We start from the raw sequence: 17030 nt of genomic DNA on the forward strand, positions 1-17030 counted from the left end.
TGTAACCACTAGCACTTCTGTCATGAAGTAGCTGGGCCATTTTCAAATTTGGGGCCAAAAGCAAGTTGGTTGGATTTAATTCTCATAACCTTAATGTTACCGTTATTATAAGTACAGTAAATTCGTTGTCATGACAACAGGCACGTGGTCCAATAACTATATATTCGTAAGCACTGTTAAATTAGGAGTTATATACATTAAAAACTAACCCCAAATCTCATTCGTATTACTCACTGGTTCGAAATTCAAATTCTAACTTGTTTGCTATTTTTCCAGTAATGTGTGTTGAAATTCGGCAATTTTATTCAATCAGTATCTAATAGAATAATAAAGGAAAACTAACTGGATATTAGAACATTATTAAAAACAAAATAAGTACGATTAATAAATTAAAAAAAAAGTTCTTAATGAAATTGTCATCCGTGTTGGCGTTATCAAATGCGTAAATGAAAAATATAAATGAATATTATATAATATTATCAATAAGTGAGTGATTGACTTGATTGTGATGAAGCATTTTTTATTCTGAACATGCCTAAATAGAAAAGAAAATGGAAAATTAGAGAAAGTTTAAATTCATGAAATCGTTACTTTTTTGGCCGCAAAATTGAAAACTACCCAGCTGTCCCGTTTGAAGTCCGGGCCCTAATCACTACATAGTATAAAACAAAGTCGCTTTCTGTCCCTATATCCCTATGTATGCTTAAATCTTTAAAACTAAGCAACGGATTTTGATGCGGCTTTTTTTAATAGATAGAGTGGTTGAAGAGGAAGGTTTATATGTATAATAACATCCATTAAATAGTGGAGAAATCAATAATAAATTACAGTTTCCGAAGCGAAGCAAGAGCGGGTCGCTAGTTATCAATATTCTCGTTATCTATGGTCTGCAGTAATCGCTTCACTACGCCAACAAAAAAAATAACATTGACTAATGCCATAAAATCAATTGCTTAGTTTTTATTACGAAGTCGTCCTTCAACGCGGAAGCAGCTAATCGTATGCGTGGTATTGGTACGATTCGGATCGTACTAACTACACCCACTTCATTGGACGGAGCCTTATCGGTCAGTTTTTTTTTAAGTTCTATTCAACTATCAACGTAACATATATAACAAAACACATACGACAAACGATGGACGCAATTACGTATATATATATATATATTATTTACATTTTAAACGCAAATACTTATATATGCATCGTACGCATATATAAAATTGCCAATGACATATTGGGGTGAAAGGCTTTGGTTTTAGCGACATTTCGCTTATTACGCGACATTTATCTCTGTAATTAAATGAGCGTTTTATTTGGTATTAGTATCAACAATTCGATGTTTTTAATTGAGCTTCAATTAAGTTTACCCCATTCAAATAGCTGAAGAATTTTTTTTGTTATAATATTTTTCCCATATTTTGAGCTTTATTGGCTCTCCTGTAAAGTTGCAAAAATTTCTTTTTCACCCCTCGATAGCATATACAATCGGTAAAAATCGAAATTCTCAAAGATCAAGAAAATCGATTACGCGTCAATTTTATTGAAAAATATCATATTATTTGTAAATCTTTTACTGGTGGTAGGACCCCTTGTGAGTCCGCACGGGTAGGTACCACCGCCCTGCCTATTTCCGCCGTGAAGCAGTAATGCGTTTCGGTTTGAAGGGTGGGGCAGCCGTTGTAACTATACTAAGACCTTAGAACTTATATCTCAAGGTGGGTGGCGCATTTACTATGGTCTATGGGCTCCAGTAAGCACTTGACACCAGGTAGGCTGTGAGCTCGTCCACCCATCTAAGCAATGAAAAAAAACATTAAACTTGCATTGTAACTGAAAAAATTATATTCGTTCAAAATAGTTTACGTACAGTCTTTCACCCGATTCAGCGCACAGCTGTTATCTGGATATTTTTATGTATTTCATAGACTTCTAAATACGCAATGAAAAATATCACAACATAAAAATATCATATAATAAAAAATTTTGAAAACCCTTCCTGTTAAATAAATTGCCGTGGCTATTTGTGCCGAGTACCCGACATGTGTTTTGGTTTCAAGGGTGGAATAGCTGATATAATATGTAATGGAGAAGTAAACATCATTTCTATCTATCTGCCGATGGGGTCCGGTAACTACTCAAAACTTGGTGGGCTTTGGGCTCGTTCATTCGTCTATGCAATAAAAAAAGTTCTTAAAATACCTAATTAATTTCATAATAAAAATTAGTTCTCAAATTTCAAGAACCTCACAAGGAATTATACAGCAATTTTTTTACAAACAGGCGTGATTTGCTATAGAGTAGAATAGTGTTAAAACACGCATAAAATAGGCACTTGCACCCACAGTTATAGTGTAATATTAAAAAATAATCGGTATTCTATAAATAGGTCGCTAAATCGCCTCATATTTGAAAACAACAAATCTATTTTTCTTACATTATTATGTTAATTAAAATTACGTAATGAATAAAATAGTTCTTCTCTTCAATCACAAAATAAAATTAGCATTAAGTATGATCCTAACCCTCTTCTGACGGCTTATTCAATGAACGATGTATTCGGTAAACTGATTCAAATTATCTATGTAAATGAAATACACATTTTATTAAGCCTTTATTGATTAAATTTGTATCGTAAAGTAATTTTTAAACCTGATTTACGAGTTAAAATATTTGTAACCATGTAATTAATTAAATTAATCCTCAAAGAAAACGTGTAATGGTCTAAAATAATAGAGTAAAGTGTTAAATTGCTATAAACAATTTTTTTTCCTAATTGTTAAGGAATATTGTCTTAGAAATCCAATCATATTCGACGATAGAGACATCTCTCATGCAGTATATTGCCATTTTATAATATTAGTAATTGTGTAACGCAGTTGGCAAATTTCTAAATGATTTATACAATGTCGGGTCAACGAAATATGAGAATTTCAATGTAGAAGATTTGCTAATTGGGAGATTTAAATAGTTTACATCAATTAGTATTAAACGTTGGTCTTAGATATCATTTTTGCGAGTTACAAAGAATTTTATGTTTGTGTTAACTATTATAATTACGTTATTAATGATGTTACTAAACTACTATCAAACATTTACTAATTTAGTTTTATTTTTCTCAGAGTCCATACCAAACTTTACAATATAATCGGTTTCCGACATGGTTAAACGACTTATAGCATGGCTGTTTTACTTAAGACCTTGTGCCGGCGCGATTCATAAGCGACCTGTAAACACTCACGCTGACCTCCGATTGAGTTCCGGCCCTAGCTTCAGCGGCTGTTTAAAAAAAAAAATGAACTCAATTCCAAATAATTTAAATAACGCCCTAAGACTTTTTCAGAACACATCGTATAACAGCCTCAACTGAATAAAACATTATCCACATACACACATAGGTCCTTCTTAAAAGGCGAATTTCTCAAAAGGATAAAATATAATATTGACCTCATAAATAATGATAAATAATTTATAAGGTACTCAGTATAGGTAGCTATTCGTATAGCATGTTCTAGTAAAATAGGCCTTCAAATAATAAATCGTAATATTGTCCAGTTCACGTCTAAGAATCGGTCGCGCCGCTATGTCGGACTAGTTGTCTGTTTGTCCTGACACTTAACATAGACATGCAGGCATTAACGATCGCTCGTGCTCTTATCAGGGTTAATACTCGTTATTTGACTACATAATGACAATTTTATATTTATTATATTGGACCTTATGAGCGAGATTTGCCCAACTCTATGCGTTTGAACGGTTCGATGTTAACTTTTACTTTTTCAAATGTTAATTTTTACAGCATTCACAATGCAAGTTATATAAGCGAATTCTCGTTTTAGTATTATCGTATATAGCGGTAGTTATTTTACGATAGTATCTATCTCATAACAACTTTTAGTTTTTAATGCAAAATTAATGAATTTTCTGAATTTATCATGATGACATTACATCGTCCCTAGTTACACGCTTTACACTCAATTAGTAATTAGTTTAATTTGCACGAGAAGTGTTTATTCCAATAAATTGTTTACTGCAATTATAAATTATCGAGTTGTTGTTAAACTAGACTTATTTTATAATGAGCACGTGAACGAAATCCGATAGGCGACAACACAATTTAATCTCTAAACACTTTACACGTTCGTAAAGATAACATGCCCCGACTATAATTTATATCGATACAAAATTTACAACAACACGAGCAAGTCTGGAACCTTCTAATGTTCCACTTGTTCCACATACATATTACGTAATCGTAAGAAAATTGGAAATATTAAACACACAACGACGCATTTTATGTTTGAGACTTAATTTGGGCTATAAGTTGCTGTCAAACTAACGAAAAGCGCATTTACATTGGAAATAATACATTCGATAGTTTTTCTTATAATTTACTACTTATTATCATTTTACTTATATCTACTGTAGGATACAACACATCAACTTTTTCAATCTACTGACAATATTTAGTACTGGATACCACTTTCAATCTACGACATGCATAAGATTATTATATTCATATTACAAATCCTAACTATATGGGTTAAGAATAGCCTATTTATTAGTAGATACAATGCTCCACCGCATGCGTCAAAATGGGCGGAGACATTTTTGTTTTTTTTTTGCTTATATGGTGGAACGAACTCACGGTAGGCATTGTGTTAAGTCCTAACCGAAACCCGTAGACATCCATAAAATAATTTCCGCCACCCACCTTGAGACGTGCGTTCTAAGTCCCTGCTTTATAGGACATATGGCATTACTGCTTCACGGCGGAAATAAGCGAGGGGGTTGGTGCCTGCTCGTGCAACCCTTCAAGCCCTGCTTACCAAACAACTTCAGTTGGGCTCTCAGCTCGACTATCTCTGTAATCTATATATATAAAAATGAATTGCTGTTCGTTAGTCTCGCTAAAACTTGAGAACGGTTGGATCGATTTGGCTAATTTTGGTCTTGAATTATTTCTGGAAGTCCAGAGAAGGTTTAAAAGGTAGATAAATATGAAAATGCTCGGAATTATATAAAAACAAACAATTTTTGTTTTTCCTTTGATGTGCCCCCCGTCGGACGGATTCCTTTTGTTTGTTTTAAGTTTATTTTGTACAAAAGTTTAGGTATTTTATTTATCGATTGAGGCACTACGAAGTCTGCCGGGTCAGCTAGTAAGAAATAAAAAAGTTTAAAGTCTCACGGAAATCGATACTCAGTTTTGTTTACAAGTTGTGATCAAAACTGCGCAAATGCGGTGTGTGCTACGTGATTCCAAAACGTGTCTTTTTTGAACCAAGCCCAGTTCACACAATTATTTGAAACTGTTACCTTGTGAACTAACATACTTAGACTGTACGTATCTCTTCTAGAATGCAGGAAGAACCGTTTGTGTTTCGAATATGAAAACAAAAGGAATCCGTCCGTCAAATTTGTTATTTTTATTTAATTCCGAGCAATTTCATATTTATCTACCTTTTAAACCTTCTCTGGACTTGCACAAATAATTCAAGACCAAAATCAGCCAAATCGGTCCAGCCATTCTCGAGTTTTAGCGAGACTAACGAACAGCAATTAATTTTTATATATACTTACTAAGTAGATTACGTAATTATTTGCATCTTATTTTATAGTCTTTAACAAGAAAGATACTTAACATTTTAATTAATTTAATTAATTAACGGGGGCAAATCCAAGAGTCTAATTCTATATTTACCTACTTGCATAATAAATAACATTATATTAAGAGTATTTTAAAAGTTCTTTGATAGTTTTATTGTTTGTATAAGTGTTTACTGAAGAATCGACTTACTTTTAAAATATAACCTCAAGAGTTTTTTTTTTTATTCCTTGCACAGGAAACGGAATATTAATATTATATAAATCAATTCACATTTTAGAATTAGAAAGCTTTTAATAGATATATGTCTTGTACAACAATTATTTCTTATATATTGTAATAGATATTTTTTTTGTTACAGGTAAACTACAATAAGAAGTTCCGGTCTGTTTCAGCCGTAAACGCAAAATTACTTTTCCTTATTTGTATGGTATTTTCGGGTTCAGAATATTTGTTATATACAAGTAAATGAGACATCGTTATGTCTTAAGGGCTTATAACATACTATACAGCATCCATGGCAGCACATATAAACTACGGGGACTATTTAAACATTACAGCGAGCAGAAATAAAAAATCCTACGCTATTATACTATATACTATTAAGTATATGAGTAAGAAATAATTTTGAGACTGTGTACGCCCTGTACACCGGAACTCGTTAAGGTCACCATACGTGTTACTGGGATGTTGTAAATAAATTCTCTGATTAGAAACTTCTTCTTCTTAGTCGAATACTTCATTGCTGAAGGTCGTGTCCTTGAAAGCCCTTCGTGGTTCTTTGTACCCTCAGCTTCCATTTGCTTCGGTTTTCGGCTTCTCTCAGGGCGTTCGCAACAGAGAGTCCAGTGAGCGCAGTTATCTAATCCGACCAACGGTTTGGTGGCCGGCCGGCGAGTCTTTTCCCTTCTACCTTGCCCACCACAATCAATCTTTCAAGGTTGACTGGTGGCCGCCCAGCAATGTGACCAAAGTAACCAAGAACCTTCTGGTAGCAAATCGTCGACAGTTTGCATCGTCATTTGCACAGCTTAGAAACAAACTGTGCAAATCACAGATTGTACAGGACCATAAGATGTAGCTTGCATTATGCCGTAACAGGGCTTAATTTAATTTAAAGAATCAATTTTGAACTCTCGTTATCGAAATTCATCCAACATCGTTGACATAGCACCTGGAAATAAATGAATTTCTATTTTTTTTACTATCAACTATTATTGTAGAATGTGACAGAAAAATAAAAAAAAGAAATTGGACTACATATTAAATTTAACTGAGTAATTAAACATATTTGAGCGCACATAAGGTATCATAAGATATATGTCACGTGCAAAACAATGCTAACTACGAGGATTCTGAAGGAAAAAAATGTGTCAATGATTGGCGAAATATTCCTTTTGAAGTTAGTAAAAAGCGCGTCTAACTTTCCAATAAAATCATTGTGCTGGAAACAAAGATTTTATGTAGAACTGAAAGTAAATATTTTTAATTGAATTATATTCGTACAAGAAAGATTGTGTTTAAGGTGTATGTTTTTTTCTTTTCTTTTAAATACTGTTAATGGTTGAATGACAAAAGTTACATAAACATTTATTACTTTGTAGCCCGAATTCAATACGCGCAATTCGACACGCACTTTTGCTGACTTCGACTGCATAGACAAAAACAATTCAAAACGCAATTCAATGAGCCCACTCAGACTAATTAGTGTCACCGTAATACAGTCTATTCAAAATATTAAATGATACCGATCTACTTCTCTCAATCACTGCTCGAGCAGATAAAGATAATTTAGAGCCAGCTCTCCCTGTTCACAATGACAAATACCCAGCTGTTATACAAGTGGCATGCACTTATGTGTCGATTGATCTTTATCGCACGGTACTACGATAATGTTCGGTTCATTAGTTAAAACTTATTAGCGGCGTTATCTAACCTAAGAATGCGAGCTCGCTGCCATTCAAGGCAGCTGCCGCAATGCTACCCATAGGAAAATGTGGTCGCGGAAAATTTAGGTTCCAGATACGATCGATCATACGCAATCGTCGAGATCAATTCGCTCGATAAATTAATAAAGTTCACAGAATAAAGATTATTGTGGCTCTCAACAGTTTCAAAGATTGATTTTAAAAATGGCGTTAATGGAGAGAGAGGTATCAGGTAAAATTTGCAATTTTGTACGCTTCAAGAAGAAACCCGGTCTTATCAGAAACCTGAGCTTAGCGTTATAGAAGGGGAAATTAGTTATCAATTATAACCTATAAAATAGTTTAATATGCTCAATACTTTTTTGTGGTAACAAAATTATCAGATCCGTTAAATCGATTGATATGAATTTAAAATAGTTATCATATTGTTTTTTCGTGGTATTACCGCAGACGGTCGTCGTGGCCTAAAGGATAGGACGCCCGGTGCAAACAATTATGATTTGGATAATTACTGGTGGTAGAGCATCTTGTGAGCCCGCACGGGTAGGTCTCACCACCTTGCCTATTCCTGCGGTAAGGCAGTAATGTGTTTCGGCTTAAAGGGTGGGGCAGCCTGACAGCGCGGACTAGGAAAACTGAGCCTTAGAACTCATGTCCCACGAACTTATCTCATGTTCCGTCAAACCGGAATGCTTGAACGAGTTGTGAAATAAGCAAGTGCCCCCCCTACTACCTACTACAATTAACAAGCCATTTTATTTATACACGTAATATCTAGTTGCCTAGAGATTAGATTCGGCGATACATAGCTATACAATACATAGAGGCTATCTCCTCGCGTCGTCTCCGCACTGCTGAGGGTCGTGACCATTATATGTCGACAGGATTTTGCTTGTAATGTCCCGCCAGCGCCTTCGATCATTGGCCGCATGAAGGGCGTCGTGGAATGGGATCTCTAGTATGGTGCGGATTTGGTCGAACCATAGAGCCAACATAGAGACTAATATAATATGAATAGCTTCAGGTGGATTTTCCAAAAATAATATTTCATACGAACCTTACAGTTACGGATATAGTCCAGAATAAGTCAGTGGAATCGATCGACCCACTCTCAACTGCTGTTCCATCACACAAATAACGATTGGTTTTTATTTCTATAGGTTCGAGAAATACGTTTCCAACAAAGCTGACGAAACTGTCGATGTCATTGCGAAACGAATCACAATCATAGAACCAAGATTCAGATTGATCGCAGAATATTCTAGTTAGTCGACAGTATCCTAAGAAATAAGTCGACTTTTTTATAATTCTCTCCTTACATGGGACGAACCGCTTATGTCTCTGAGAACAAATTAAGCAACACATTAGATATACTTGTAGTGGTAGGTTTAATTTGGTACATTTAATTAAAATTTTAAATAATAATTTGTACTTTATAAAATACTCAGTTCCAAAAGTAACATGTCTTAATTGTCAAAGTCGATAGATTATTGCGACTTAAATAACTACAGACATTTTGTCATGGGTAAAAAATAACTTCCATTTTATATTATAGAATCATTAAAGGAAAAATATAAAAAAATTAAAAAGGAAAACCTGAATGTTTAGTTTTATTAAGATTTTATTACCTTCGCATAAAGTAACTAAGGCCGTTTACAATTATATAATGTTTTAGTTTAATTAATATGGAACGAAAATAAAAACGATTAAAATTACCATGAGTCATTTAACTTCCTAATTATTTCATAAGAGAACACGTTTCTGAATCTATATATTAATACGTGAAGCAAAAACTTTGTATCCCTTTTTACGAAAATTGCGCGGACGGAGGAGTATGAAATTTTTCACACTTATAGAGAATACAGAGAAGAAGTGCACAATGTTAATATTTTTTTAAAAATAATGCATAAACGATACATTAAATCAATAAAGAAAACATTATACACACTACACACCATGTATTTGACGCACACACGCATGCATACTATTTATTGTCAAACTTTTGTTCTTAACGTCTGTGGTCAAACTGAGAATAGATTAAATATTGTTTGTCTTTATTAATATTTTTTAATAGTGTAGCCTTGGCGAAATTTGTGATTATAGAAGTATAAAATACAAACATAATAGTGTACAAACTTACAATTCCAATTAATTATAGTCGAATTTCGACTACTGCGGGACCTCTAGTTATTGTTATTCTTTGGAAGTGAGTTATCGACATTAAAACGAGTAAAGGTAAATAATTATCGATCAATTTAATGTTTGCTATAAAAAGTAGCATTCACTTTTAGTCCTTGGACACTAAGAAGTTAAAGATTTGAACACTGTAATTTCGAACGAACGAAAGGAAATAAAGTAGGTTTTCAGCCTGTTATTATAAGTGCGAACTTTTAAATAACCTTAACTAGAAATATAAGTTCGGAAGCATTGTGCTAATGTTATTAGTAAATACAATTAAAACTGCTTTTATGGTGTAATCTAGTGTTTCGTTGTTATTGGACGACTAAAGTGTGTGTGACGACGATGTGACTACGAAGAGTGTAAATTGTTCGAAACGTTTGATTGAAGACGTAAATGTAGTTTTAGAACTTAGTAGAGAGGAAGATAGGGAGAGAGGGAGAGAGGGAAGAGAGAGAGAGAGAGAAAGGGAGGGAGAAAGAGACAGAATACACTTTATTGTACACCAAAACACAATTTACATTCAAAAACAGTCAAAAAGCAGATACGTCTGTACATTAGGCGAACTTACCGCTAAAAGCGATCCCTTCCAGACAACCGTTTCATTTAGAAAATTTCCAGAAAATATAAAAATATAACAGGTATGTTGCGGTGTGCTATTAACAATACATTATAATAGAAAATATATACATTGTACACACAATACATACTAATATATATATATAATATACTTACATACACATATATAATATATTTAACGGCCGTCTGGTGTAGTGGTAAGTGACATGGTCACTACACAAGGGGGTCGCGGGTTCGAATCCCGCCAAGGGAAGATATTTGTATGATAAATATAAATGTCTTTTCCAGGGTTATGGATGTATATTAAATATATGTATGTGTATAATAAAAATCTTACATTTATATCCGTTATCTGGTACCTGTAACACAAGTTCTTTACGAACTTATCACGGGACCAGTTAACGTGGCGTGATTGTTAGTAAATATTTATGTTGACATGGGTGAAGATTGCGTGGGTTATGCCGCGAGGGCGGTTGTATTGTTGGGCGTGGGAGTCCCCTACTCTCGGAGGCTCTGACCCCGGTTGGAGATCGGACGTCGGGTGAGAGAGTCCAAGAAGAGTCATTTGGTGCGGTAGGACCCTAAAGATATCCTTGGACCCGCGGTCTGCTCCCAATATCTGCAGACCGTCAAGTCCCACATAACCCCCGTGGCCCCTAGGCACCACGAATCAGGTTCGATCCGCTGCCCTAAATAAATAAAAAATAGTTTAAAAAAATACCAAACCCAACTAAAAAATTTATTTTCTAAATTTTAATCATGGTATGGTATGGGCATGGCATCAGATATGAGTAGAAGGGCTATTTTGATAATATCCCGAAAAGCACCCCATGCTTTAATACAATAAAATATTTTTTTCTTACACTATTTTTAATTCAAATTTATTAAGATTTATTTCCTATATTTTAGTTGGATTTTCTATTTTTTAGTTTTTTAAACTATTATTTATTTATCATTTTTTAGTTGAATTTCAATTTTTTCAATTTTTGTTTTTAAATATTGAATGATCATCGGTCCTTAATAAGTATGTCAAATTTCGAGTTCATCCGACGTTTTTTTGGGGGTTAAAATCATGTTCAAAGATTCCGTTACATAATAACATACATACGTCTGAAGCTAATAAAAGTGTATCAAAAAGGTGAAGATTACGTACAAATATCTGTTAATTACCTAATCCTGACTGGTACTGTTTATGTATTCATATTTACTAAAAAGTTACATTAATTAGGTTTAAATTTTTTGTGTTTCTTATTTATGTTGTTCAAGGATTTTGCTTTTTCACACGAAATGATTTTGAAGAATTTCGTTACTAGTATATTATTATACGTCGATATCTTTTAAAACTTACTTAATGATGAATTTACACCCCTCAAGTTTGAAATAATAGCTGCCTAACTATAATCGAATGCCACCGACAATTTCAGTCGAAGACACAATTGCTTTAAGATGACGGCGAATATGATTGATACTCTTGGTATATTTTTTGTTAATTTTTTTTATTGCTTAGATGGGTGGATGAGCTCACAGCCCACCTGGTGTTAAGTGGTTACTGGAGCCCATAGATATCTACAACGCAAATGCGCCACCCACCTTGAGACATAAGTTCTAAGGTCTCAGTATAGTTACAACGGCTGCCCCACCCTTCAAACCGAAACGCATCACTGCTTCACGACAGAAATAGGCAGGGCGGTGGTACCTATCCGTGCGGACTCACAAGAGGACCTACCACCAGTAAAAAATAACAAGTGGTATATGCAAAATAGCAGTTACAACTAGTGATGTGTCTACTAGACCATCGTTTTATCTTAAGATTAAAAAAAACGATTTAACAAAGATGTCATTCAATGTCATCGAAAAATCGTTTGAACAAAAGAATTGAAAATGAATTACTACAATAATCTAGATCACTTGTCCGACAAAACGAAACGCACATATACATATATCTACATATATCAGAACCATATATATATATTTTTTTTATTGCCATTGTAGGCAGACGAGCATACGGCCCACCTGATGGTAAGTGGTCACCGTCGCTCATGGACGTCAGCAATGCCAGGGGCAGAGCCAAGCCGCTGCCTACCATAAAGTACTCTCCGCAAGCCTCGTTTGAAGAAGGACATGTCATAGCGCTCGGAAAACACCGTGGAGGGGAGTTCATTCCCAAGCCGGATGGTACGTGGCAAAAAAGATATTTGGAAACGCACTGTCGATGAACGCAGCGGTTCCAGATAATATGGATGAGCTCTACTCAGATGGCGGGAGGTGTGATGATAAAAAGAAGATGAGGGGATCATCTCGAATAATTCCTGAGAGCATTCCCCATGGACCATACGGTATAAAACACAGGGAGAACCGAAGTCCCTCCGTAGACCCAGAGGTTCCAAGCGATAAATGTATTACATTTGCTATAATACCGAAGAGATAGTTTCTTGACTCTTAAAAAGGCTTAGAAAGGTTTCATGAAACAACAAAAAGTTTATTCGGAAAAATCTTGTCGAGCAGTAAAATGCAGTATGTGTATGTTTTATTTCAAGGTAACCTGACAACGAATAATAATTAAGAAAGATTAACAGATTAATTCATCGCAACTGGTTAAATAAACATTTTAATTTAATTGTTATGTAATATAGTTGTGCCTGATAACTTACAGGCGGCAATAATTTACTAATCACAACAGAAATCAAACATGTTTTCTAATTAAATTTATTGAATCAGTCTGTTAAAGCGATTGAAATTTAAAATTCGGTAATTAATTTCGTTTAATACATCAAAGTAGCAATATTTAAGTTATTTTATAAAGCTATCTATTTTTAGGTAATATAAAAACATACTTGGTAAATTATAACTTTTATGTACTTAATAATTTTTAATGAAATATTTCATAATTATTATTTTTTGCTTCGATTGGCGGACGAGCTCATGGCTCACCTGGTGTTAAGTGGTTACTGGAGCCCATAGACATCTACAACGTAAATGCCGCCATCCACCATGAGACATAAAATCTAAGTTTCCGTTTTTACAGTACATACAATTTACATACACATACATTTAGATAAATTGTTTTATTAATTTATAAAATACAGCATGATCGTGATGGTATCTTTAAAAAAATTAAAAAGAAGCTTTAACAATAAGTCGCCAGGACGTCTAAAGTGCAGGGCTGGATGCAACACTCATCAACGACGCCGCGTTTCTTGATGGCGCGTTTGTTGAAATTTGGCGTCGGCAACCAAGGCCAGCCTCGGCTGCTGTAGCTGGCCAAAGAACTTTCGCTGCGTTTCTCCACACTCGTGTCCCAACACAAATCTGCTAGAGTATTCGCCAGATGCCTGCCACAGTAATGGTGTGCTACGTTTGCCTCTTGCGCCGCGATACAAAGAAAGCCGGTCAACAGAAGCACCAGAAACACTGGACAATTCATGATTTCAGGATAGACAAACTATTGAATTTCAAATGATCCCGTTACTACGAATATCAGGGTGATAATGGTGAAAGTTCCATAAGACACGTGACTTTTATATGAAAAATTTCGTTAATGAATATTCAACAAAGTTTATTGTTGCTGAAAACCTATTCGATATGACACGGCGTGGGTTTACGTATGCGCGCATTCGATCTCCATAACTGTCATTATCGTCATCTGATTTAATAAAGAGTGAAATTATGCATTTCACAGTCTGGTGAACAAGTGTCAAGTAAATACGATTATATCTGAGAATTTTCTCATATCGAAGTTTTAGTAATCCTGGCAACACACGACATGATCGAGATCACGTAGATTTTTCTTACAATAACCAAAAATAATTGTTCTTTCCCAAGTCTAACTCAAGTCGCCTAGCCGACTCTAAGCAAATTTTGCTAAATTGCTGAAAATAACCAAGCACAAGTAAATCACGCTTATTTACCATCTTAGATATTAAATTGCAACCTTAATCTCATCAAGGAGCTTAAACAAACTGGAGCATCTTAAAAACTATTTAATTAAGCCTCAAATATGTCAATATAGAGTTATTGCCGGTGTTATGAGCAGCTTAAACACAAGTGCGAAATGAAAAAAAAAGTATACCCACCCAGACAGTGTGTTATTCCGACTGACAATCAAACTCGAACCCCTTGTCACTGTATATATCCACTGACCACGTTTTCATCAAATTAAATCAAACTTTTTGCAACTAGTGTGACCGAGTTTTGCAATAGCATACGTAGCGCAAGTGGTTCCTTATTCGCTGATGCCGGGGAAGTGTTTTGCTGTCATACTTTTACTGTTCCATTTCTGGGCAGTGTGCTACTTGTATGACCCTTAAAACCTTACCGTCCGTCTAAGAGTCGTTTATGGGTTTATCTGAAAGCTTGATGTTGAAAAAAACATTGCCATATAACAGCACTCTATGACAAACGGTTTTGATTTCAAATTTTGGAATACTTTGCTAGCTAACGGTATAATGGTAGAAAGCGGCTTGGCGTCATTCGCGACGGTAACCACTCACCATCAGGTGGTCCGTATGCTCGTCTACATACAAGAGCAATATTTTTTTTTAGCTATTATAACATCAGCTCACCAATTCTGCTTGTAGCTCTTAGCAATCAATTATTAGCTCACGATCCAAGTATATAATATACTTGTTTTATTCATTTATTGATAACATAAAGTATGTATGTTTGCATCTTATGTTTATGTGTATTTATTTAGAATAAATTTAATTAACACTCAACTTGCTTATTTAATTACATGCTTCTTTAATTAATCCTCTTATTATAGGAAGCTGATCAAATAAATCCTTTGCCAAATAATATCGCGCCATGTTATTCATTTTTTTTTATTGCTTAGGTGGGTGGACGAGCTCACAGCCCACCTGATGTTAAGTGGTTACCGGAGCCCATAGACATCTACAACGAAATGCGCCACCCACCTTGAGATATAAGTTCTAAGGTCTCAGTATAGTTACAACGGCTACCTCACCCTTCAAACCGAAACGCATAACTGATTCACGGTAGAAATAGGCAGGGCGGTGGTACCTACCCGTGCGGACAAGAGGTCCTACCACCATATTTTTCTGTTCGATTTAAATAAAAAGATTAAATCAAAAAATAAATTAATATTTGTTGTATTCTACTTTAAAGTATTAGTGTTAAATCACTGCAAGCAAATCAGTCATCGTGATTTCTATTTTTCAGAGAAGCTTTAAAATGTTACAATCTTACCTAATAATTAATATGTACGTACAATATGTAAAATGTCCTTACACATTTAAAAATAAAATTTGAAACGATACCAGCGATAAGCGAGTCAGATCACTGACCGAAGAACGTATAACTTTGAAACAAACAATGGTGTCAGTGTGTAAGGCATGTACGAATCAGTAGGGTCTCACAATGCAAGGGCACAAGGCCCACTAAGATTAAAAGCACTCTCAATGTACGTGACCATTTGTAAAATACATGACTACAAAATTGAACGTTTACAAAGCATATATTTTTTTCTCCAGATAAAATAAAATGTTGCCAACACACAGAGTACTAACAGATCGCTGCACATTTAGATAAATATGTGGGACAAATTTTATAACTAAAATCAGAAACACATAATTCAAATGTATAATTTAAAGAGGTCACTGCAACAATGTATTAAGTGTTACAGAATCAAAACAAACTTTGTTTTTGTTTGTATTTGATCAATGTAGAATAATTGCAAACACGTTACAAAGTGGCGCCAGTTAGAACATTAATTAAACTAACGATAGTGAATATAGGGCAGTGGGATAGTTTTGATAATTGTAGAAAATACTGCCTTCTTCTAGTAAATACAGATTAATAATCCATGTTGTTTTTGAAATAACATTATGATCAAAAAACACGGATAAAGGTTAATTAGATCATTTAAGAAACTTTAAGTTCTTGGGTCAATCGCGATTATTTAAGCAAGTGTAATCTGTAAGGGCAATTTACACTAACAACTATCGAGTGTTTGGGTTACGACAACCACTTAACATTTGACCATTGCCCAGTGCCCAGTTGGACTATCAAACAATCTTCGGGAAAGGTTCTGGTGTGAATAAATTTTGCAAAAAAAGTGCCATAATACAGTCAGTTAAATACTAGTTTATTTTTTTTAAATGTTACATTCATAAATATTAATTAATACATGATGGAAGTTGAATATGAATAAGCACAAAGAATTCAGATCACTTTAACAGTATAAAAGCAGTACATCCAAAGTGCAGGCGCGGAGGCAGCAGTCATCAGCAACACCTCGTTTCTGGATGTGGTGCTCCTCCGTCTGAGGGCTCGGTGGCTCGGTTAAGTCCTGGTTGTTGCCATCGTAGTACGAATCGTCACTGCGCTTATACTCCCAGCACAAGTCAGCCAACGTTAGCGCCAGGAATCGCCCGCAATAATGACGGGCTTGTTTTTGTTGTTCTAACGCGGTCGTAGACAACGTCAACAGGAGAACGATCAGTAAGACGGTCTTCATTTTTACGTTGCTGTCCTGAGGTGTATGAGTGGAAGTGGTCGGTGCAAGTGGTCCTTTTATCCCGAACACTAGGATGAGAATGAAGAAAACGCTTCAGCCCGGTGGTTTTATATGTAAAATTTGCCTATAAATATTCAGTCAAATCACTGAAACCATAAGTGATATGACTTCAGAATATACTAAGGGGTAGCTTAGACTGCGGCCTTATTTCTGAACACTCAATACTATGTGCTGTTTGTCACCGTTTGACTCGTCAGCTTTCTGC

At 34.9% G+C, this 17030-nt stretch overlaps 3 protein-coding genes across 3 annotated transcripts in view; 1 reads left to right on the forward strand and 2 right to left on the reverse strand.

Annotated features, from left to right (window-relative positions):
- Positions 1-17030, forward strand: part of LOC114252553 (uncharacterized) — a 90366-nt gene that overhangs the window by 48897 nt on the left and 24439 nt on the right. The gene's annotated exons all lie outside the window — the stretch shown is intronic.
- LOC114252555 (bombyxin E-1) lies at positions 13125-13792 on the reverse strand. The gene has a single exon (XM_028187081.2). The coding sequence runs from the start codon at positions 13712-13714 to the stop codon at positions 13418-13420; it is 297 nt and encodes a 98-aa protein (XP_028042882.2). The 5' UTR covers positions 13715-13792; the 3' UTR covers positions 13125-13417.
- On the reverse strand, positions 16373-16898 carry LOC114252556 (bombyxin E-1-like). Its single transcript, XM_028187082.2, has one exon. It carries the CDS (start codon positions 16763-16765, stop codon positions 16481-16483), a length of 285 nt encoding a protein of 94 aa, XP_028042883.2. The 5' UTR covers positions 16766-16898; the 3' UTR covers positions 16373-16480.

Source organism: Bombyx mandarina, chromosome 01 (assembly GCF_030267445.1).
Source record: "Bombyx mandarina strain Sakado chromosome 01, ASM3026744v2".
NCBI lineage: Eukaryota > Metazoa > Arthropoda > Insecta > Lepidoptera > Bombycidae > Bombyx > Bombyx mandarina.